At 39.8% G+C, this 24,485-nt stretch overlaps 2 protein-coding genes across 2 annotated transcripts; one reads left to right on the top strand and one right to left on the bottom strand.

The window, feature by feature from the left end:
* Positions 1 to 467: 467 nt before the first annotated feature.
* Positions 468 to 8,765, top strand: nek3 (NIMA related kinase 3). Its single transcript, XM_079675053.1, has 13 exons — positions 468 to 817; positions 1,118 to 1,211; positions 1,291 to 1,388; positions 1,475 to 1,558; positions 2,558 to 2,625; positions 2,728 to 2,814; positions 3,836 to 3,890; positions 4,125 to 4,325; positions 4,615 to 4,729; positions 5,464 to 5,616; positions 5,748 to 5,870; positions 6,236 to 6,353; positions 8,417 to 8,765. Exons 1-13 carry the CDS (start codon positions 701 to 703, stop codon positions 8,481 to 8,483), a joined length of 1,380 nt encoding a protein of 459 aa, XP_079531179.1. The 5' UTR covers positions 468 to 700; the 3' UTR covers positions 8,484 to 8,765.
* Positions 8,766 to 19,371: 10,606 nt separating this feature from the next.
* On the bottom strand, positions 19,372 to 21,947 carry lpar6a (lysophosphatidic acid receptor 6a). The gene has a single exon (XM_079678300.1). The coding sequence runs from the start codon at positions 21,069 to 21,071 to the stop codon at positions 19,974 to 19,976; it is 1,098 nt and encodes a 365-aa protein (XP_079534426.1). The 5' UTR covers positions 21,072 to 21,947; the 3' UTR covers positions 19,372 to 19,973.
* Positions 21,948 to 24,485: the final 2,538 nt, after the last annotated feature.

The raw sequence follows: 24,485 nt of genomic DNA, 5'->3' as shown, positions 1-24,485 counted from the left end.
CTTTTTTAAAACTTTGTCCGCCCGAATAGGGACTTGAACCCTAGACCCTCAGATTAAAAGTCTGATGCTCTACCGACTGAGCTATCCGGGCTCTGAAAGACGTGCAACGCATTACGTCTACAAAAATCACATAAACACCAGTTAGTTTTGTGATTATGGTTTAAATGTTTGGTTTCAGTTCTTGAAAGGTTTAATCGACGAAAAAGAACAATCATGGCGACATAACAAGTTACAACACTATGAACAGTGTGGACATTCAAACATGTGCACAAACAGACACAACAAAGCACATGCATAAAATAAAAAAGGAAACATACGACATACAACCGTTTGAAAAGTGAAATCCTCTTTTATAAAACAATAAGACAAACAGGACTAAATGTTATAACCTTATAACATTATAAATCGTCATGGAAAGTCTCACGAGCCTTTATGGTCAACTACCGCCATCTAGTGGCCACGCCGCACAGTACAGCTGAGTATCTCGCCCTACGTCATACAAAAATAAGGAAGTAGCGTCCAACAATCAACACGAGTAGATTCTTTTTGGGTGCCTTAGTCTTTTATTACACGTTAGCTCAATGTAAACAACGAATACCAAAATACAAAAGTCCCATCACAAGAGCATACATCTGTTGGAACCAGTTTAGTTGTATTGTTGTCATCCTTTGTGGTCTTCCTGTGTCTCTCAAGGAGCTCTATGGAGAGATACTCACTCCACAAAGTCATCGGTGAGGGCTCTTTCGGTCGGGCTTTGTTAGTTCGGTGTAAAAGCAGTCAGGAGAAGTATGTGGTCAAGGAAATCCAGCTTCCCAAGGTATGTATTACCACATACAGCTGTATGATAAGAGGTTTGTACTGTATGTACTGCAGCCTAAAGCCTGTATCCTTATGTGTAATGGAACAGGGAACAGAAGTGGTGGACCCTGACAAAGTCATATCAGTAACACATAGTGAATTAAACATAAACATATTTGAATTCAGACTGATATGTTATAGCCGGGGGTCGGATATGGAAATGTTATTTAACCTACCCTTGTTGCCCACACAGGGACGTGGGGGCTGGTGGTTTAGCATAACAGGGAATGTATTTGTGCTTGTATTTGCATTTTTATAGAATAACTCCACATTGGAGAATCCGAGGAGGGAAGCCATCCTGCTATCCAAAATGAAACATCCTAATATTGTGACCTTCAGGGAGGCCTTTGAAGGTATTCACAAACCCAACTCTGGACATACAGTTGTTATGGTCTGGATTGTGGAATGTGCAGTGTGATTGTGTTTTTCCAGCTGATGGCCTCCTGTGTATTGTTATGGAGTTCTGCAGTGGAGGAGACCTGCTCCAGAGGATGCAACAGCAGAAAACTACGCAGTTCTCTGCGGATCACGTAGGCCTCGACTTCCTGCAATTATCCTCACTATTTTATGTTACAGTTTTGTTTTAAATTTTGTTTCATTGTATTTATTTTTCCAGATCTTGAGATGGTTTGCTCAAATGTGTGCTGCGGCACAGCATATCCATGATAAAAGGGTTTCGCACAGAGATCTGAAGTCTAAGGTACAGTAGTCCTTATAGTCAGTGGTGTAGTGGGTGTTGGATGCGGGGGTACGCCGTACCCCCACTTATTTGAAGCATGATTTTTTTTTACAGTCTAATATATAAAATCATTGCCAGTGTTATCAGTTGCAAGTATGTATTTGTTGTAATAATGACGAAAACATAATAGGCAGATTTCACAGTAAATATAATTAAAAAAACGTAGCTCAAGCATTTATGCAACTGGATTTGAAGCGTGTGTGTGTGTGTGTGTGTGTGTGTGTGTGTGTGTGTGTGTGTGTGTGTGTGTGTGTGTGTGTGTGTGTGTGTGTGTGTGTGTGTGTGTGTGTGTGTGTGTGTGTGTGTGTGTGTGTGTGTGTGTGTGTGTGTGTGTGTGTGTGTGTGTGTGTGTGTGTGTGTGTGTGTGTGTGTAGGGTGACCAGGTGTCCCGCTTTTTGCGGGACTGTACACACACAGCATTTTTATTATTTGTCTCGCATTTGAGTGACAGTCGCGCAGAAAGGCCGGAACGGTTCGCTGACGGCCGGCACCGCCCTTTATTTACGGCATCATGTTGAGCTGAAAGGCGACACAGAGGTCCACAGTGTACCCCCCCCTCCCCCCCCCCTCCGGTTGACAATTCACGAGCGCAGCCATAGTGTCTCCGTCCACCCCGCCCCGTCCACCCAGTAAAAAAATCCCCACTATACCACTGCTTGTAGTTTATACTTAATGTTAAAAACTGTTAAAATACATGGATACATTGAACAGAATTCATTTTTAGTTTGCTCTCTCGATTCGAACATGAAGTAGATAATTTAGTTTATTGGTTGAATGCATGTTGATAAAAGCTCATCATCATGAGCACTGTGGAGTGAAATGAACAATGATAAAACCGCTGATCGAGATAAAATAACAACATTATCTCCCGCTTCTGCATAATATCATCATTTTGCAATGGTTGGCAGCTTAGTTTGGCTTCATGTTAAGTCATCACTTCTCTTTCATTTCCTTACCCAGAACATATTCCTGACAGATAATGGGACAATCAAGCTCGGGGACTTTGGCTCAGCGTGTATTCTGAACAGGTACAGGAGTAGAGCGGCAACAATTTACAATTTGCCTTCACTGCTGAGTGCTTGATTTGCTGCTACTCATTTTAACGGACTATGTTTGTTATTGTGTTGCAGCTCCAAGGCATACGCTAATACATATGTTGGAACACCATATTACGTGGCTCCAGAAATCTGGGACAACAAACCATACAACAATAAGAGGTTTGCGTTTGTTTTGCAAGTTTTTCTCCATTTAATATGACAGACTAAATGTCAATGAAAGGAAACACACGGAGAAAGCTGTATATACTTTGTTTGTTCTTTTTCATAATTGTGGCCAACTCTTAGGACAAACTTTTTTTTTTAAACTCCCATTTGTAGTTCTTTCGACTTGGGGATACTCTATGTTTGTACTTCTAAAACCACTTGGTTACTTTGTGATGTGGTTGCGAAGGGACGTAATATTTTTGGAAATGTTTCAAGGAAAGTTAAGACTTGTACTATTTTGACAGTCACTTGCATTTGCAGCCCACGTTATTTCACAGTTTGAGCCAAGAACTACATGTATTCATGTTAGATGTTGATTAAATTATCATTTTAAATGATATGTTTTAATATTGTTTATGATATTACAGTCAACCAGCAGATGGTAGCCTGATGCAAAGCACACACTATGCTAACACCTTCTGCCAGTTGTTGTTAGCGAGCTGTTAGCATATGGGATGTAACCTGGTTGAGCATGCTAACTGAGGAGTTTTATTAATCTAATTCCACATTCTTTATAGTAAACATTTATTTTATGAGTTAGTTCTTTATTTACAACTTATTCTTAGTTAACAGACAGCACTGCTCGCTTGTGTTTTGAAATGACCTGTAAGTAACCCATTAGTAAACTTGCTACCTAGCTAACTCACAACACAGCATATTATATGCATTTGACAAATTATTGGATTTATTTGGCTCATAATCGACTCTGTCTGATAATGATCAAGTAATGATAGTTTCTATTTGAATATGATACAGTAAATGCAGCCTGACCAAATAATCCCTCGTTATTTTCAAGAAGATCCCAATGAATTCCCGTGTAAAGTTTCCATCTTGGATATTCCCAGAACAACAACCCTAGAAGTGATTATGTAACTGATGCGTGGGTTAACCAATCTTGTTTCTTTTTGCCTGTGCCAGTACATGACGCATGTCTGGTGTGAATGAATAACCATCTCTGTGTTTATGTGTTCTGCAGTGATGTGTGGTCTCTGGGCTGCGTTTTGTACGAGCTCTGCACCCTGCGACACCCGGTACCTCCCCCTCCCTCCTATCTGCATGTTCCAAAGATTTGACTGTGGGCCTCTCTCTCCTCTATCGTTGTATAAAAATACTTCTGCTGTCATGTTACTGCACAGTCAGATACTGCAACATGATGGAGGCCCAGTCTCTTCAGCTGAGTTAGATTACCGGCTGTGTATTTTTTGTGGCTCAGATGTGTATGGTTTGTCGTCCCGGATGTCCTCACATCTCACCCTTGTGTCTAGTTCCAGGCATCCAGCTGGAAGAGCCTTATTCTTAAGGTGTGTCGGGGTACGTACCCTCCCCTCCCCAATCACCTGCCCTACGAACTGCAGTATTTGCTAAAGCAGATGTTTAAGACGAACCCAAAAGACAGGCCGTCCATGCACAGCATCCTGACCTCCCACAGGGTTTCCAAACTCCTCCGTGCACATCTGCCCTCGCAGGTACAGACCTAGCCCCCCTCTGTGCTCCTCAAAAACAGTTCACTGATCCTCCTGCATGGTGACAGTCACTCAAACAGTTGAACCTGAAGTGATTTTATTGCTACCTATCCATCAGAACGACAAACAGTCATAACATGGTGTCAAAGTGAGAATTTAAACTCTTACACAATTTCCCCTGCTGTGGTGACCCTACGTGGAATCTGACCTTTGACAAGCTGCTGTTGGTTCAGATGGTCGCGGAGCTGGTGTTATGTGTTTGATTTACGGCAGGGCTTTGAATCTTTTACAGGCGCTAAAGACGCAGGAACAGGGGAGGCGGACGGCTCGATGGAAGAGAGAAGAGGGGAAGAAGGTGGCTAATCTTCTGGGAGAGAAGAATTTGATAACAACGTCGACATTTGAAGGTAGAGTCGAAGTTAACAATTGGTTGTGAAAAAGGGATATACTGTTGCAATTATGAGAGAACGACATCACATAACTTGTTGTGCAGAGTGGTTGGAGCATACATGTTATTGCAATTAGAAGGGAAATAAATCATGAATATGTTACGTGATTAAATGTCATGCCGATCTGAATCACTATTAAGATTTTGATCATTCTGATATGACCATTCTTTTTAAAACAAAGAAATATGTATCATCATGAGCAACTTCTCATTTCTCTCTGCTTGCTATTTCATCACCTGTAGATAGGTTCCCAAATCCTTTACATTTCCTTTTGTTTATTATGTGCTGCTCATTTTTTTGTCCTTGTTCTTTGTGTTTGTGTGCATGCACCGCCTACACAGAATACAAATGTTGATTTAAGAAAATATAAGATAAGATGGAACTTTATTTATCCCCTTGGGGACATTTTGGCATTTATAGCAGCAACAGTGTTAGAATGAAAAACAGGATTCACACAAGGTAAACATAAAGATAAAATCAAATACAATACAATAATACAACAAAACAAAAAATGATAAAGTAACTATTGAAACAAGATTTCACAGTAAAAAGTTGAGTATTTGAGTATTATTTACATACGTGTGCAGATGTGAGGGCAAGTTAAAGTCTCGTAAAAGGTCATTTATTGTCAGGACCTTCTTGAAAACGATTAATATAACAAAACATTCACCCTGAGTAACCCTTTCCCTCAGGCGTGGAGTTACATGAAGCCCACTCTGAAAGCAGAGAGCCGGGTCCTCGTAAGCAGTGGGCCGTGGGGCCCTCGGACACTGTGCTGCAGATGTTGGCCAACGCCAGCCTCGTCTCCTCGGACAGCATGGGGTCAACCTGCCAGTCCCTCACAGGTACTACTCGGGCGGGGGGGAATAGAAGTTTCCCCTCGCTATTTCTAAAATCTTCTAAAAATTCAAGTTTAGGCACTAAATTCCAGTATCAGAGTTGATCAGCTGTGTCCTTGTTTTGTCCCGTGTATCAGAGGAGCCAGGGGACAGCCGGCAGAGGAGACGATGGGACAAGAATCCTCCAGAGACGCTTCTGAGTGTGTTGGAGAAGGCCCAGCTGAGCAGAGCCTTCAGCACCTTTTTAATAAACCCAGGAAGTCTGTTCATTTCTGAATATTTTGTATTTGAAATGTGCTAACATGATCTTTCCTGGATTTTTCCTGGTTACATTTCACTCATTTCCCTGGAATATTCCCTGGATTGGAATACAGCTCCAGAAACAATTAAGAGACCACTCCAAATGTTTCTTAAATCTCAATTTCTACATGTATGGCAGACATTCCATTCCATTGTCTATTGAATTCAAACACAGATAACTGTTGTCAGTAGTTGAAAGAATAAACACACACCTTTAAGTAAAACCAGAGAAACTGATCATTTCACAGTGATCTCTTAATTTTTTCCGAAACTGTATGTGGTTTTAGTGGGTGATGTAATCAGTCCTCTGGTTTTCCATCTCCAGGTGAGGACCCTCTGGTGGGACCCCTCTCCCAACCGCAGGGGGACCACCCTGATGGTCCTGAGCCTGAAGTGGCCTTAGATGAGGAGCGACTGCAGCCTCGCTCTGATGATGAGGACACGTGAGTAACCCAGATAAAAAGCTGTGTTTAACATAACATTAGTAAGGCAAGGCAAGTTTATTTATATAGCACTTTTCAACACAAGGCAATTCAAAGTGCTTTACAAAAATGAAAGACATTCAGAGCATAAAACACATGAGAAACATTTAAAAGCAAAGATAATAAAACATGAATAACAGTTACAGTGCAGTGTAAGATGTGAATAGTTCAATTAAAAGTAGCGGCAAAAAGAAAGTATTCAGCCTGGATTTAAAAGTAGCGAGAGTTGCTGCGGACCTGAAGGTTTCTGGTAGTTTGTTCCAGATATTTGACAATACCCCAAACGAAATTCTCCCATTCCTCTACCCCTAGTCTTCCCATGAAATTATAGTTTTTTGACAGTTTTCTAACCTTTTTATATTCCTTTCATCCTTCTCTTTCAATAATTTTTTCATCCCCAGACAACACATTTTCCGAACCCATCTTTGACATTTAAACCACTTTTTTAGTAGCTAGGAGTAGATCACTATTCTAGACAGAAGGGAAATACCTTTACATAAGACTATTTTTGGATGTCCTATCTGTCGATTTGTAATTAATAGTTTAATTAAATATATATTTTTGGGTTTGTATTAGGGATGGGAATTTGAAAGCAGATGTATATTCGAAAATTCGACCCCCAATAAACGGTTAACCGATTAACCGAAATGTACATATCCTATAAAATATACAATTATCTTTCAAAAAAATATTTTTATTTTGAAAAATAAATAAATACATGTTCAAATAAGTATAGAAACTAAGTCGAATTTGTCAAATGTATTGAACTGGTGATCACAGTTTGAACAGTTGACAGCTATAGGCCTACAGCTTTCATGCTTAAAACATAACTTGTTTTTTAAATTAAAGAGGGATCATCCACGAACAACATAACGGGTTAGGGTAACGTAACCCTATTACAACAGAGATCAGCAACCTATAACAGGGCCTATGCAAAGAATGCAGCTATTCAATACTCATTCTTGTTTAAGAATATGAGCATGTCTACATGCTCAGGGGAGAGGCGGGTGCGGAGGCGATTCACAATCAGTCCAGCTGTAGAGAAGACCCTCTCAGCTGGAATTTGGGCATGATCTGCGTGTAGGGAGGGGCAGCAACCATATCATTAGCTAGAACTAGCTAGATCTGATGGATTTGGACATAAACGCGAGCGAAGTATAACGGGACGAGAGAGAGAGAGAGATCAGCACCTGCAGCTCTGCCCGCTGTGAGGGGCCGGTGAGCGGAGCAAAACACACCTTTAGACGTCAACTTAGCTATGGCACTTTAATATACATTGAATTATTCCATTTGATAATATGTAATCAACTTAGGCACCCCTCCCAAAAAAAAAAACCCAAAAAATATTCATAACTCATATTCTCATACCTGAATAATTTCTAATATAGATTAATCGTTCCCATCCCTAGTTTGTATACATATGTATAATACTGTCTGTTTACATTTTATTTTCTTAAAGAATCCTGTAAGCACTATTATTTTTTTGCTGATTTGGGAAAATGTTCATTCCTTTGCTCAGATTGAAAAACAAGTAGTGCTGTTATGTGTGCGATGTTTCAGGGACTGTTTTAAAAAAAAAAAGTTTAACCAGGTATTGTGCAAATGGATTTAGGTTATTTATATTAAAGACAGCTTTCCTACAATGAGATTTTAAAAATAGCAATATATCGCTTTGGCTCATACTTGTGTTTTGACAAAGTGTTTATGGGTGGGAAAGATATGATACTGAAGCCATGTGTCTGTTTCCTTTATTTATCTTTATTTAAATATTTATGTTGCCAAAGATACATTCTAACAAAATGTCTGACTCACTCTTTTTTGAGCTTCCAAAGCAGAGACATATTTAGATAAATAAATAAAATATTATCCACATTAAAATTCACATGAAATATGGATGTACAAGGAGAGGTTTGTATGAATCTCTGCTGGATATCCGTTCAATGTACGGAATGTCCTGTTTTTGTATGACCTCTCAGATGATAACAAAGTCAAAATGTGTCATACTGTTTCTCCTTTCTTCACAGGGACTTTGAGGAAGAATATCCATGCGATTGGATGGATGAAGTTGAGAAAATGTTTTCAGAACACTAAAGTCTCGTTTCTAACAGGATGCTTACACAATCACACTGTAAACAATCACTACAGACACTAACTGTTTGCCAAAATCATTTCACATCATATTTGAGACCAGGTCTGGATCTTTTATCCACGTTTACAGAAACCCAGTTAAGCTCTAACAACACTGGGTTATTTATAATGTATGTTTCAGGTGCTGCATTGATTTTTGTATCGCAAAAATACACTAAGTTCAAATTGTATACTGTTAATCTTGTTGTCGTAAAACCTCTTTTACATAAAGATGTCTGAGTTGTGTGTGCGCTCTGTCTCTAATTGGATTTGAACATCTGCTGGGTACTGTTCAGGTTACCAATGATAACATTCCCAGCAGAATGAGGCCGTCTGACGGGGGGCTTCTGTTTGGCTTGTCGGGGAAGCAGGAAGTATTAGACTCAGAGCAGCTGGGTCTCCAAGGGGTCACACCATTTTGAACCCGCCCTAAACTTTTGATGTCAATTTCCGCTGCAATATCAAAAGTAGACTAAACATGTTGAGTCATCGGTATTCTTTGTGTTTTATTCTCTTTGCGAGACACAAGCAAACCCAACATCTGGACCCTTTAGCTATTGTGTTATTTTTAAATGTTTGTGACCACTAATGGCTGACAGAGAGGGAGATGACTGCTCGTCTTTCATACAGCAAGTGTTAATGTTGTACCACTAGGTGGAGTTGAAATCACTCGTGTGAACCTTTGCTGTGGGCAGGAGTGAGACATGTTAGATCCTGGTTCAAATATAGATAAATCTTTGTTGAAATAATTCTGCTTGTTAGAATCTTATAGTCCGAAAAGTGCTCACCGTGCTTTTATGTGAATATAAGGGACTCTGCTCTTGGTTTTAAAAGCGTAAATACATTTAATGAGAGGGAAGTTAGTCTTTGTTCTGCCAAATTAGAAGCTCTACATAATGGAGTAATTAAACAGCCAACTACATGTTTGGCAACAGTAAAACCAAAAGAATGCCTCGCCCATGACCGTTTGGGCTCAACAGGATACATATACTGCAGACCCTTGAGTCAACAAAACCATAATGCTGCTGATTCACCAACGGTCACACCAGGGATGGATTATCCTGCTGCCAAAGTTCCTCCAGGGACTGAACCTCCCCTCAGCTAACAGGAGGACTCTGCTATATGAGAGGCTTTTTCCAGATATCTGCCAGCGATGTGTTTAATTGAGGAAGCTCTGGTCCCTTATCATGAAGCCACACTGAATCCCCCTCCAGGGCTCACACCACAGACCCCTGCTTTTTTAAATTCCCACTGTTTCCCCTTTCCCTTTCCAAAGATGTCCATGTTTAGTAAGGATACAGATTAAGTGGTGTCGCATAGCTGAGCTACACACCCCCATGCTGTGTGTCCTGCAGATAGGAGGGTCTCCCAACAGTTTCACAAAGGGCTTGACTGCATCTCTCTAGCTCAGCCTTCTAATATTAACTGAGGAGTCTAAGCTTGAATGGTATAATGAGGATAGGGTTATTAAGAGCAGTACAACATATTTTTTGAGGGTTTCATTTATTGAATCAACTGATTCTGGACAGCCTTCAGTATCAAGAAGTGTTAGGAATTGTACATTGGCATTACATGTTCAGTCAGATTCTTATGTTTGATTATTTATTTAGGTGAAGGTCTTTATTAGACACTGTTTCTTTTAGCAATTTGGCATTAAATAAAAAACATGCTGGAATGTATGTATGTACTATTCGACTGCTCTGATATCGCATTGACACCAGTGTTAAACCAAGGCCTTAATCCAAGTGTGGGGCGATATTTGTAACACATTGTAATATTAGTAGACATAATACATGTTTACCTAGAATGACTAACCTTGTGCAAGTAGCTAACAAACATTACAGTGAAAAAAATAGTACTATAGTATAAAGTGTTGTCTTTTTGTTGTGGTATTTTCCAAACTGTTTATAATTTCTTCACTTTTTTATCTGATTATTGAGATTCTATTCATAATTACATTATGCTCAGTGGCACTGATAAAGCAAGCCAGAAAGTCGGCCCACATCGAGCCTTGAGTCACAGCGTCTGCTATTTTTTGGTAACAATTAACATAGACAGATTTTGTCATTAAAATATAATGACAGCATCTCACACTATATATGTGTTTTCTAAAAACATCACCAAACACTCTCAGAAATTAGCATCCCTCTTAAAGAGAAAAGATGATTATATCTTTGTGAATTTAAACACGATTGGTTTACGTAACATTGTGGGTGTTCAGGTTATTTAGTCCACCCCTTGTTGTCAGGTCTTGCAAGGCCAACAGTTCAGGTAAAACTCAGAATCCTGACTGAACACTTTATGAAGTTGTACTTCAGATAATATAGAGCCATAGCAGCAGAATAACACGAGCTTCCTCTTGCAGGAAGGATATGAACTCATGTCTGTTATATTTCAAAGGCAATGTAAAAGGTCATTACATATATTTATTTAAATAAATAGTGCAGCACTGCTACACCGCAAAAAGTAGATGTAGGTGTGAGGTCTTGACTGCATTGTTTTTCTGTACAAGCAAAAACCACAAATGTCCGTGTTCTGTACCTCGCGTGCAAGCTGAGCAGCTAAAACCAAAATCTATGAAACTAAGGGCACACATCGTGATAGCATTTCCTCTCCATTCTTTCTCTGTTCGCCTTACCTTGTCGTCTTATTCATTTGATAGCAGGCTACATCCTGTATTTCAGTATCTATTCAGAGGCACAGTGAGGCTGAATCTCCTACCATTGCCCAGACACCTAATCTGAAGTACGACATTGATTTTTCTTTCTGCTCAAATCCTGGTGACCTGATAGTAGCTTCCCCTCTTATCAAAGGATGCACAAAAGACCTTTCATTTTGTCGATTTGGAAGTGGTCTGCACACCTCACACTGTCATCACCCTTGATGAAATATCGACGCTTGTTATCTGTAACAATCTCCGTTCCCCCTTTGTTCGCCTTTCATAGTGCTTCTTTTTCTGGCCTGCTTTCTGAGCGCCTCTAGCTTCACACAGGAAGAGCGCTGCAGATGCAAGATGACCCAGTGAACTCCGTCGAGCTAGACATGCTTCGGCATTTTTAACCAAAAACCTCTTTCAGCGTTCTTATTCAGAGCAAACTGAGTTGTTTTAAAATTTCAGCTTCGTCATTTCTGCAATGTATTTGCGTTTTTAGGGAAACGTTTAAATCCACAGTGGTATCAACCACACACTGAGGGAAACAATGAAACCTGCTACCATGACTCACTCATAAAGAGAAGTGCTGTTTATTCTTCACGGGGAGCAGCTCTTCCTGTTAATAACAAAGCACTCAGGCGCTGCAGTTGGGAGTCTCTTTGCAACTATAAATACGGGAAAAGTCATTGTTGTGATTATTTTAGGCCCTCTGCCTTGACCCTCCATTGTCTCCTGCATGTTTTTTGTAGCTCTGCACCAGACAATAGAAGAGCAGGGTTTGTCGGTCGCTCACTGTAAAAAGCTCATAAAAAAAGGTTACATTTGGATCCCCTGCTATGTGAAGGGGGACAGTGCAGGTTGGGTGGCCATTTGCAATTAGAGACTCTGCCATTGTTTGTGGCTCACACATTTGTCATCTCCTGAGGGGATGCTCCACCTTGAAGCCGGGTCACAGGCTCTGCTGCCTGTCCCTTTGCCACCTTTTCTCTGAGATAATAATACAGCAATAGCAAACTTTTCAACAGTCTTGAAAAGTTTTCCTTTTGTAGCTTATATGGATTTTAATGAAATCAAAAATAAAGAAAGTAGTATATTAAGCAGAGGTAGGAAACACTGTAACTAAGTACGTTTACACAACTTGAGTATTTCCATTTCAGATGTAAATTGTGTATTTTTTTACATCATTACATTTATTTTGTACCTTTAGTTACTTTCGATTAATGATGAAAAATATACTCAACACTTAAATCAGACTTTAGTTTCACCTGGAGTAAATTCACAAGCTTCAGGGCAGTATGCAAAATGTTAAGACTAGCTGCACCTTTACCACCTTTGATAAACACATTAATGCATCAATAATTATAATCAAACATATAATACATATTTTTCTGAAATGAGCTGATCTGCTTGATAAGTACTTTTACTTTTGGTACATTTTGATGCTAATACTTTTGTACTTTTACTTTTGATTGCAAGACTTGCTTCTAACAGAGTATTGCTAGATTATAGTCCTTCTTTTACTGAGGTACAACATCTGACTACTTCTCCCACCTCTGTAAGTAAGTATATCGCTCTGATGAAATGTATTTAAAAGTAATACACGTATATATTTTTGTTTTGAATCCCATTCATTCAAATTGTGAAGTTAAACTTATCCTTCCTCGTAATGCTATAACATGTTTCCTGTGTAGCTCTCAGGGACTAGTGTCATGGGGCATTGGCCATGGCAGATTTTCCTGACAGTAAGGAAACTGTGAGCATCTCTAGTAAAATATATCCAGCTTAGTTCTCAGATGTACTATATTATGAACTCTTGGCCTAATTTTCTACTTATGTCAGAGAAGAAAGTTAAATTTAGCGCTTGCTTTCTTATCGTTGCACTGATCTAAATGTAAATCTCATGCGAAGACCTGTACACATCAGCCACAAACAAAATTCTTCTACCATTCTATCTGTTTCATATCCTGTGAAAAGCAACACCTTGCAAGAGTTATGAAACAAGTCTAATTTAGCAGTGGTTGATACCTCTTTTACGAACACATGCACAGGAAATGCCAACTGTATACTTCTGCTCTTCTTGAAAGTGTTACTTTTTCAATAAAGTACAGCACTGAGTTTGATGCAAAGTAAGTTCAGAACTGCTGGAAATGCAACGTATAAAAAAATGCTAGTGCTGTGCTTCCAAGCATTCTGTTTTAGAGGCACAGTTTGCTTATCTTATTGATTTTGAACCATCAACACTGCACAAGTTCAAACAGGAAAGGATGACTAGTTAATGATTTATGTTTTTATCAGCCATGCCACTTGGAATTTCCCAGCACAGCCAGCACTGTCCTCAACACTTAAAAATGTCACACAGTGAAGACCAAAGGGAAACTGTTGGTGTTAAAAACGTTACTGCACCATATTAATGATGTTTCATGTTTTGGCCCGTAAACTTAATCAACATACTTTATAATTGTGTTCCAGTGTTTCTAATGTATTTCCAGCAGCTTTTATTTATTTTCGACTCTTCAAGTTGTGTGTCCTTATCAAAGAAAGCCTACATTTAAAAAAAGAAGAATCTTGGATTAAAGAATGAAGGAAGTAGAAAAGTGCTTGGTAAGACAAGGGGACTCTTGTTGAAATATATCAGTTGTAAGTTGCCCATTGACATGTATGTGTATGAAATGTGCTCCTTATTTTTTTATTGCATGATATATTACGTTTTATGTTGTTGCTCTGAGCTAGTATCTTAAAGTTGTGTAATTAATCATATTGAGCTGTCAGATCCTCAGGGCTTTATCATTACATCATCGTTGTGATGAAACAATTAAGTAGCTGAATAAATAAATCGAAATATTCAATGTTATGAATTACGCAATCTAGTGTTTAAGAGGAAAGACATTTTTATAAAGCTAAAACTCCACGTGATGTTCAGCTAAACACTTTTTATCATAGGAGTATTCATGACTTCTTTGTTAAGGAGCTAAGACTTACAAAACATTCCCCTTATTTTCTATTAATGGATTACAGGTAAAGTAGTACAATCAATATTTTATGATCAGTTATAACTTGCCTTTCTTGTTTAATGATACCAGTGGAATTATCTTGATTTTATCAGTCTGGGCTAATTGTGTGTGTTTTTTAAAAGTTGACCTCAAGGGTATCAATGAGCCGTGTCCTTCCCCAACCTAGGGCCACTGTGTTAATACATTAGGTGTCTCGCCGGGAGCCTGGTTCAAAGGGACATAGAGGTCGTATTTTAAGCTTGTCATTTTTACATTTGACAACAGCACTGTTCTTTTGTGGGAGATAAATACCTACAGAAACCAACAGGAACTTGCAGAGTAAACATACACTTGATTAAATCTTAGTAAGAGCTGTGTGGATTTCTGTCAGCAGTTGGTTGAGAAGATGAGGACATCACCTCACTTGGGAATTGAAGAGTGACTTCTTTCTGTGGTTGAAAGAGACAGCTCATAAGAGAGGGAAAGTATTGTGTGGTCTGAGAGGCTCTACTGAAATTCCTCATGGGGAACATGCTGACCTCGATGCTGACCTGTAAGCGTCAGCTTTTATGTGTGGTTGTGCTGTGGAGTGTGCTATGGGCATTTGTTTATGAGTCTGTGCTGTAGTATTAGTGCCGGGGCCCGGGTATCACTAATCCTGCCATGTGCTTAGTGGAGCCGCTGTGTAAAACTTGACTAGTCTCAGTAGTTTTGCTGATCAGTTCTTTACTGTATAGTTCTGTTTTTGAGGAATATAATTTGCCCTTTGCCAAAGCTACAGTATGTACAGTGAATACAGAGAAAAGTATTCAGCATTAAGAAACAGGTAGTCACTTTAAAATGTGCCCCTAAACCAAAAAATGTCATGTCATACTGTGAGCCAAAGTATTATGGTAATTGGTTGATTACTCTTCAAAAAGGTTTTATTATTTTATGTCACCTAAATATTGACTTTTAAAGTACAAAATAATGAATAGATGTTCACATAGGTGGACAATGTTATTTTTCATGATCAAATAAAGTTTTTACAATAAAACTACAAACGCTGAAATGTAATATTGTATTTATGAAGCAAGGTATAGCATAATCATACATTTTCAAGAAGCCCATTTTACAACATGTTGTTGGTTTAATGCCATCATTTGGTCTAAAGGCGCTTTGATAGAACATGTAGGGCATGTGGCTGCTGTGGGGTTTGACCCATTGACCCTTCCCTTCTCTCATGAGACTGTCAGTCGCACCAGTGGGCTGTCCTCTCTGGTTAGAAGCTGTAGCTCCCGGGAAGGATTAATGTGTCCACATTGGCTAGTCAGACATTGTTTAAATCCCCAAGAGTTTCCAGAGGAAGGACTCAAAGCTAAGGAAAGCCCAACCTGTCCCATGAAGCAGAACACACCTAATCATAAAGTTTTTTTTCTTCGGTCCAACAGACTGTAATACCATGTTCATCTGGGCTGAAACTCTCAGACTGAAACAAAGGCAGCACATTGCATGTACTGTTGTATATATACAGTATGTACTGGTGGTAGAAACAGTTTCCTGTGTTTAAAGTACTTATATAGGGGTGTTTCCGTACTAAATTATTGCAACAGTGTGTTTTAAGTGTGTATAATCGCATGTTAGTGTGAATTCCTCGCTGGATTCCCAAAAAAGATTTAGTGATAACTGTTAACGCCTGTTCCTACAAGTCATATTTCCTGCTGGGGCTGCAGATACACTCCGGAGGTATTTAACATCTTTAATTAGGTCCTTGTGTAAACCCATATATGGTCACAGTCAGTTTCATTTCTACCCACAGAGCACTCTCTACTGTAAATGTTCCTCTATCAGATCTTTCAATTTCACAAGAAGTTCTTGGCTCCTATTTTTATGTCACGCATGACAACCATCCTTTTCCAGGCTCAAACAAGTTCTGAGTTTTTATCTAAAGGTGAAGACTCATCCGGTTGATAAAGATAAGAATAATTACCTGTATTGTTCATACATTCTTTGCCAAAGTGGTTGAAATGTCCCAATTGAATTTCCTGGCTGCATTGCTGAAATATATAAGAGAGCAGCATGAGCTGTCTTGTTCCTAACAGGCTGAACACTCGCATGCTGCGTACACATTTTTGGTAAATACCAGGGCACCCAGATGAAGGGAGTGTTTTATCAACATTTTGTTTATGCTTTCTGTTTCATTCCTAAAATGTTATGCAACCAGGAGCTGATCTGGTCAAATAACTCCTCTAGGGATTGATGAGGGCCATTTATGGTTCCAGGCGACATGGAGTTAGGGAGGATTACTGGTGGGTGCAGTTATTTAGCCTACCTCCCTCCTCGTAGACAGACTGGTTATTAGTTCAGTGCTGCCTCTGATTTTACAATGAGTGAGGCTGTGTGCTAGCACAACAACCGTCTTTTTTTGTCAAACTGCATCCTGACAAATGGTAATTTAATGCAATTTTCTGTCTCCCGCATTGTGTACCTTTATTGCCTTCTCTCTCCCAGTCTGGAAAGTTGTCATGCAAGCAAGTAATCTGCCCCCCCCCCCCCACCCCCCCAGAGAGTAACAAACGTTTTACTGAGTGTTAATAATACCTGTTTACCCCTAAAAGCAAGGTGGGATGATAAATACCAGAGATGTTGAATGTGATTCCAGTGTAATTGTGGGAAAATGTTGCAAATGTTTAAATGGGCCCTGGCGTTATCAGGTGATTAGCAGCCATTTCCTCCTAACTGTATCCTGTGAGCCATGCAGGAGAAATGGTGGATTATCCTGCAGAGACCCCCTTCCCCCCACAGATCTTTTATTAGTGGGACAGGCACTTCGCTTGTCATGTGATCCTGAGCTGTGGAGTGAATCTGAGGACGAGGACCTCACCCCGACCCAGCTCATCGTCCCCGAAAGAGCACACACACTGAGGTCCCCTTTAATGCCCCCGCAGAAATTACTACTGACACGAGTTCTCATCACACCCGAGGATCTCCAGTCAGTTGGGTCTGACAGAACTTCAAAGCAGCCATTAGGAGGTTCATTGGAGAAAACATGCTGGGTTTACCACAGGGGAATAGGAACATGAAGCTATAAGTTAAAGTCTGGATCCAGACTTGTTTTTGTCTTCACTCAGGCCTGGAGGATGGCACTGACTGATGACCCCACAAACGTCACATTGTTTTTGTTGTGTGACTGGAGGATATTAGCATTTACTTAAAAATGTACTATTTATATGATGCATCCCTAAAGGCTGATCCAACAAACATCACATGACAAATGTAATGGAAATGACTACGCAACATATTATTATTATTATTATTATTGTAAAGAATACTTCATAGAGATAGCTGGCTTCGTCTTCATGTGTGTAAACATTTTACTACAGGAATATTTTACCATTTACCACAATTCTTCAAGACTTTTCACAGATTTTTTGTTTAACATGAAGGCAGGCAAGGAAAAGTTATCTTCAAGATTTCTACAGGGCCAGTAATTGATATACAAATAGTCATTTTGTGGGCTGCAAATAAGGTTTGCATGACAGCCCTTCTTTGAATGTGATCATCTTAAAAATATAACTGTATGCAATTGTGAAGATTTTCGACATATCAATCCCAAAATAAAATCTCTGAGATCCTCGGCCTATCTTGTACTGTACAAAAAGACCTTGATGCACACTCCCATCTGAAATTACCCGAGCGAAGCAGAACAGAGTGTTATGTGATGACAAGCAGTGTGCGTCTGTGTTTTCTCACCCTGCAGCCCGCTGAGAAGGAGAGGTCAGGCTGATTAGATAACTGTTGTGTATGCAGAGGAGCCTGCTGGGCTCACGTGAGGGGTCCCATCTCTGATACTGAGAACTTATACAACCGTAAGACTTTAGTGTATACAGAACTGCATGTCCTTAACATTAGTCATCACAGGCTTTCTTAAATGTAAACAATTAAGAAACATATTGAGTTTCATCAACCATTGTTTATGAAGGTTCATTTTCCGAGAAGATAATAATAATAATAAATGTTCTATAGCGCTTTTCTTGAACCCAAAGACGCTTATACTTAAACGCTTATGCTTAAAGATGCAGAGATATTCAGTGAAAACTGCATTTGTGCTGCTTCCTTTATTTAGTTTAGTGATCAAGGCATTAACATATCTTAACTGAATTTGAACTGTGACTTCCTGTTTGTTCCTGTCTGTCTGAGTCCTGACCTTTGACTCAGATGATAACAACCTTGATTGTGGTTGTATGTGCTGAATACACACCACCCTATTCATTCATGCAGTTAAACCTAGTTAAACATAGTGATTATAACAATCACGTCTGAGGAGTCCTAGTTAATGATGCTCAATAAGCTTGTGGCCAAGTCGCAGCTACTATTATGAGGATGCTACTCCAGTGCATCTCATCCAGATGACGTGAATGCCTCAGATTAAAATGATAAATTATTGTTTATTTTCACAACAGCACAACATCTTGGACTCGCTCACAGAGCCAGAATTATAGGTGCGGTATGAATAAAGTGCCGCTGACTGACCTTCAGGCTATGTCAATAAAGTTAAAGCACCATGTGCTTTCTGTTATTCACTCTCATGCTGCGTTGACTCCTCGCTGATGCTATATCACTTGTGAACTTGTCCACAGCTGGACAAATATTTCATACATTTGGTTTTTCTATAAGTAAATGATGTTGTTTTTTTTCAATTACAATTGGCTCTTTCTATACACATAAGGCTGTGAGCCATTTAGTTATACCGCAGGAGTGTTATATTGGTAATTCTATTTTCACTAAAGGACCAGCCTTGTCAGTGACGTTGTTAAAAACACTATGTCCTTGTGGAGGAGCAAAACATGTTACGGGACGATAAAATGAAATTCCTATCTAGGTTAAATTAAATCTAAAAGATACTAAACTACTCTCACTCCAACTAACTCATCTGCTCACTATGTTTTATGGCCTACAGTCAAATTATGCTGTTTGTCATACTGGTGGATCACATCCCCAAATATTTAGCTAATGTTTTCCCAAAAGTCTGTTTTTGTTAGTTGTCAACTTGCCATTAATAAAGGCTTGCTCTTCTCTTCCTCTAAACACTGGTTACCACACAGGAAACTGGCACTCCCCATTGGGTCCATCAGACTTCACTTGCATTTCTTTACCTCTAGTTTTTGTCTCTTATGTTCAAGTTTAACATTTAAAGCATTCTACAATTGAATTACAAACAGTGCAACCATTTTAAACAGTACATGACTTTTATTCATTACTGTGGCACGAGTGCAGTATGTGAAATTCTGTGTCAGTGCATTTTAAGGTCAATAAAGGCATAACGTCTACAATGAAATGGTGCCGCGACAACAAAAAGGCACTTCTCTGACCTATTTGGAATTCACAATTAAAAAATAAGTCCTCTACATTCCATAGCTTGATATACATTTATGTTATTTAATAGTTACAACTCTAGAGTTATCACCAAAACTTACCACGGAAATGTACAAATATACAGGCACATGAAGCATTCAAAATCAAATGTGTCCTTATTTGCAGTGATCACATTGCCCTCCAGGTCACTTGCAGAGTAATTGTGCTTGACACAAATACAAAATATTCTAGAGTAAAGGGAAATTAGTCAATTAGAATTCCACAGATGGGCCATGAAGCTGTAATACAGCAGAGCAGAGGCTGTCAATGACAAGTCCAAACAATTGCCCTGAGATGAAGGCTTTGGCAGGTGCTTCATAAAGCACTTCCAAAAAATCCATTCCCATTGTGTCAAGGAGCTTTGTTTTTCCACGGATGGATTCAAACACCTTTCAAGCGGAGTATAGCAAACCGCCATCACACTGAAGACTCATTGTGAAATACTTTCGCTTTGAGATTCCTCAGGCTACACTGCAGGTTCGAGCTGGTTTCTGACTGCAGGGCCTCCGAGAACTTGACGTCATATGAACGGCCAACCTGAGACTTCCTCTTCATGGAGTTCTGGATGGTCTCCGAGGTGAAATAATAAACAATGGGGTCGAAGCAGCAGTTGGACACAGCAATGCAGAGGGCTATTGGGTAGATGGTTCGGACAACCGACTCCACAGAGCAGCCTTTTAAAGTTTTAGTGCGGACCAGAGCATAAAAAACCAAGTTCACATTGTAGGGGATGAAGCAAAAACAAAAAATACAGAGGTGCACAATTATCATGCGCAGGATCTTTGTTTTGTTCAACTTGCCCCCATGACTGATGCTTTGGGGCCGCCGCAGGGTGTGCAGCACCATGATGGAACAGCACACGTTGAGTAGAAGCGGGATCATGAAGCCCACCAACTCTATGAAGATCACCACTTTGGACAGGTGTGATTTCCACTGCTTGGAGGAGAAGTTCTCAAAGCAGAAAGTGGAGTTATTCGTATTGTTCTCACGCGAGGTGGACTTCAACATGAACCCTGTGGGGAGACTTCCTGACAGCACCAACACCCAAACAGCAACACACACTATCTTAGCATTGCGCTTGGTCCTCAGCGCCCTTGAGCGAAAAGGGTGCACGATGGCTAGAAAGCGATCCACGCTGATGCAGGTGAGAAAGAGCATGCTGCCATACATGTTGGTGTAGAAGAGCGAGACGGAGACCTTGCAGAGCATGCTTCCAAAAGGCCAGTTCATGTTGATGAAGTAGAAGACCCTGAGGGGCAGCGTGCAGACAAACAGCAGGTCAGACACTACCAAGTTCATCATGTAGGTCGTGGTCTCGTTCCTCAGCTTCAGAGAGCAGGTGAATATATAAATGGCCACAACATTGGTGATCAGTCCCACCACGAACACAATGCTGAAGACGGTGCTGTACAACGGGTACTTAAATCCATCGTTCTTAGGGCAGGTATGGCTTGTGGAGCTGTTTTCCGCCCATGTCTGGGTGACACTGCCAGTTGGGAGGGTATTGTTGTACATTCTGAGAGACAAAGAGTGGAGGGATGACCAATTATGTAATAGCTATATAATGAAAGGGCTGCCCTGCACAATGAATTCACCATGAATGGAGAGTAAAGCACAGTACTGTCCCAAACCAGAAGACATGGAAAGACACAGCTGATATTTCAGGCCATTGGTACAAAGGTTTCTTGCCAACATAACTGTCCATGTAAGCGAGGACTGCAGCACATGTTCAGTATGATCCCGTTACTTGTCTTGATGTAGTTATCTCGAGGGTAACCTCATATTGAAAAGACCCCTCCCAGAGGAGAGAGATTCAGGCTGGAGTGTCCTCCCCTCCCCCTGCGTTGTCTCTCCACCAGGCTGCACCCAGCAAGTTGCAGGCTGAGCTTTACTTACTCAGATAAATCAGTCACACAAATATGTCCCCTTTTCACTCAAGAATTCCTCAATCACAAGCTGCTGAGTCCACAAAATGAATGAAGTCCAGGTCTGTTAGAGAAGGAAAGACGTCGGCAGAAATCCTTCCTCTTTGTCAAACTCACTCCTGTGATTTTCAGTTCCAAAAGCAGCAAAGTTGTCATTAGCTGTCCATCTTTTAAAAAGGTCCTTCCCACAAGCCACCAGGCTTATTCTCAGGAGCACTGACTGGAGCTTGAGTGGAGCTCCTGCTCTCCGTCTATGTGTCACAATGTGAGTGTTTCACTGTTTGTCTTCAGGGTCTGTTTCCTGTCCCCCCCCCTCATTCTATCTCTACTTCTTTTCCTAACTGACTGACTCACTCAGTGTCTACTTCTCTCTCTCTCTCTCTCTCTCTCTCTCTGACAGCCTAACAAGCTTTCGCTCAGCACGCATTACCCTCAGACAGAGCTCTACTTCTCTTTGTGCCGGTATCACAGGCAGGTTTTTTACTTTGGAAGAGAGAGCAGCTGTGGTTACTCCTCCTACTGCCTCCCATCTAACTCCTCCTACCCCTTTGTCTGCTAAGTGGGAATCAACCAAAACAACTCTGCATTGTGAGGGAATTCATCACAGGTTTATAAAACATGCTCATGATAAGCTGGAATACTGTAATTCTTATATAAACACTTAGTAATGCAAGGCAAAATACTTAATGCTGCTGGGCTATTCTGACTAGAGCAGAGAGTGAGAAAAAGTTAAATCATCGGTGGTGATAAAACATATTTATTTATGTATATGTGATCATTGGCCAATAGTATTATACTCGGTATTAATATAAAACTCACAGGAGACATTCTTTTATTTTTGTATGATCAGGATGTAAGACATGTAAATTAATGTATTGTCCCTTAATTTAAATCTTGATAGCAGGATCTGTACTTTCACATACATAAAGCCTCTAAAACTTCTTATACCCCTGCATACCATGACAAGAAAAACATCAAAAAATTCTAGATAATATTGTTTTTTGACTGTGGTTTGGATTTTTCTTCCTCGGTCAAGCTGTTAATAGACAGGAGGGCAAACGTTCCTCAGGAGTTCACTAAAACCCTATAAGTGCCTGAGGTATGACACATACATTGAAATGTCTCCTTGTTATCTCTGACAGCCTGTGTGTGCAGCAGCTCCTCTAAAGAAGAGCAGTATTATTTGGCAAGGAAATGAGACTTAACAGAAAGCTTTTTCTATTCAAATGCTTTTTTAACTGCTCCTTGTCACTCCATGCCCACAGCTTTCAGCACTCCGTGGAAAAGCAAAGTCCCCTCTTGGCAGTCAGTAAAAACATTGAGGCCTTTGTTGTGTGTGAAGTAGCTTAGCAGGGAGGAATGTGAAGTTTATAAATAATTAGTCTCAGATAACTTGAAAGCGCTTTCAGTGTCTTGATCGTCAGTGTGTGATGAATACTGTAAACTGTTTGAGTGTATTTCTGTTGGGTGTCTGTAACTGTGTCAAATAGGAAGTTTACTACCTGCTTGGGTTTCCTGCCTGTAAACGAATGGTTTCCTGGCAGAACAAAAAAAGTGTATTTCTCTGTATTCAATTCTGCAAAGATAAGCTAACTTGTTCAGCTTCTCTTTTTGAATTGGTCACAATAACATGTTCACATTTTGAACTGACTCCAGTGATACAAACATTTCTGTTTTAGCACGGTAATGTGAAACTAATCCAACGATTTGACTTCACAGACTTACCAGCAATAGCCAAAGAAATGAAGGAAATTCTCACAGAGAATCAAAGAGACAGTGGGTGTTTTACGGCCACTGTGCCTCTCTTTGTCAGTCCATCGCAAAATAAACACCATCAAGGCTAGAGTGAAATGTAAAACAAAAATAGAAAAAACCTGCACTATTGTCTTTCCCTGGCAAAATAGTTCCATCCAGCACATAAAAACAAGCTCTTCACATGCAAGTATGTGGTCGCTAAACAAAAACATGTGCCTGAAATCCCTGGGCTGTTACATTACTCACAATGCCAGGAAACTGTCTGGCTACCCCAAGGCCAAGACTGAGGGCTTTCCAACAGAAGAGAAACATGAGAAAGATGGTCAGGTTATATTGTTGTGTAACGATCATCAGCGGGCATCAGAAGTTCCGTCAGTCACGATTTACTGTGTTGATGATGACTTCAAACTCTACATGAAGGATTTAACAGCCTTACATAATGTTTCTTCTAAATTGATACACACTTAAAACCCAAAATAGAAAAGTCTTATCTCGTTCAAGGTGCAAACCTCTGAAACTAGATTATAAGTCATACTGTATTATGAAATGGATACAGCTGGATAAATGTGCCATAAACCAGACCTTTAAGCTACAATAAGCTAAAAATAAATGAATGAATAACACTGGGTTACACCTTTGTTATTACACACAATAATTATGTTGTTTATGCAGCTATAGTGCTAAGTTAAGCTTACTGCAATCAATAGCATCATATTTACTCTACAGACATAGCGTGTCAATTTTGCAGATCTAAATCTCTGCAAGAAAAGGAAGGAAAGTATTTCCTAAAAAAATGTGTATAGAAAACAAGTAGTGAGTACATTTCACTATAATGGCCATGCAAATACGTTCTGTTTTTGTTTGACAACAGCATGGGGGAAAAAATCAATGAAAGCAGCACGGCATATATCAAAGAGTAAATAACGACAATATTTCTATTAGCTAAGTAATATGTGGTTGGTGTATCATTTGAAATGTCATTACGTTTAAACCTGTTAAGCCCAAAGCCTGTTTTTCAGGCCTCAGGCTCGAAAATGACATTCCCAGAACAAATGACCATATCTTCCCTTCTAAAAGGGTTAAATTAATAATCTTTTTTCTCAAAGCAAGGTTACACCTGTGAGTTGGTTGTAGAAGTATCAGATTTTTTTTAATTTTAAAGTAAATTCAGATTGAACACAGTAAAAGAAATTAAATTATTGTGTCCGTCGAAAACAAAAAATTAATTATAGTGAAAACCATCCTTGAA

Source organism: Notothenia rossii (genome assembly GCF_949606895.1).
Source record: "Notothenia rossii genome assembly, chromosome: 4".
Lineage (NCBI taxonomy): Eukaryota > Metazoa > Chordata > Actinopteri > Perciformes > Nototheniidae > Notothenia > Notothenia rossii.
The sequence above is the reverse complement of the archived record's forward strand: the minus strand, read 5'-3'. Positions and strand labels throughout refer to the sequence as shown.

What these genes read in the sequence shown, in the direction of transcription:
- nek3 (XM_079675053.1), top strand. Translation starts at nt 701, where the DNA reads ATGGAGAGATACTCACTCCACAAAGTCATCGGTGAGGGCTCTTTCGGT. An exon ending in AGGAAATCCAGCTTCCCAAG is followed by an intron (nt 818 to 1,117) that starts GTATGTATTACC and finishes GCATTTTTATAG; the next exon opens with AATAACTCCACATTGGAGAA. An exon ending in ACAGAGATCTGAAGTCTAAG is followed by an intron (nt 1,559 to 2,557) that starts GTACAGTAGTCC and finishes TTCCTTACCCAG; the next exon opens with AACATATTCCTGACAGATAA.
- lpar6a (XM_079678300.1), bottom strand. Translation starts at nt 21,071, where the DNA reads ATGTACAACAATACCCTCCCAACTGGCAGTGTCACCCAGACATGGGCG.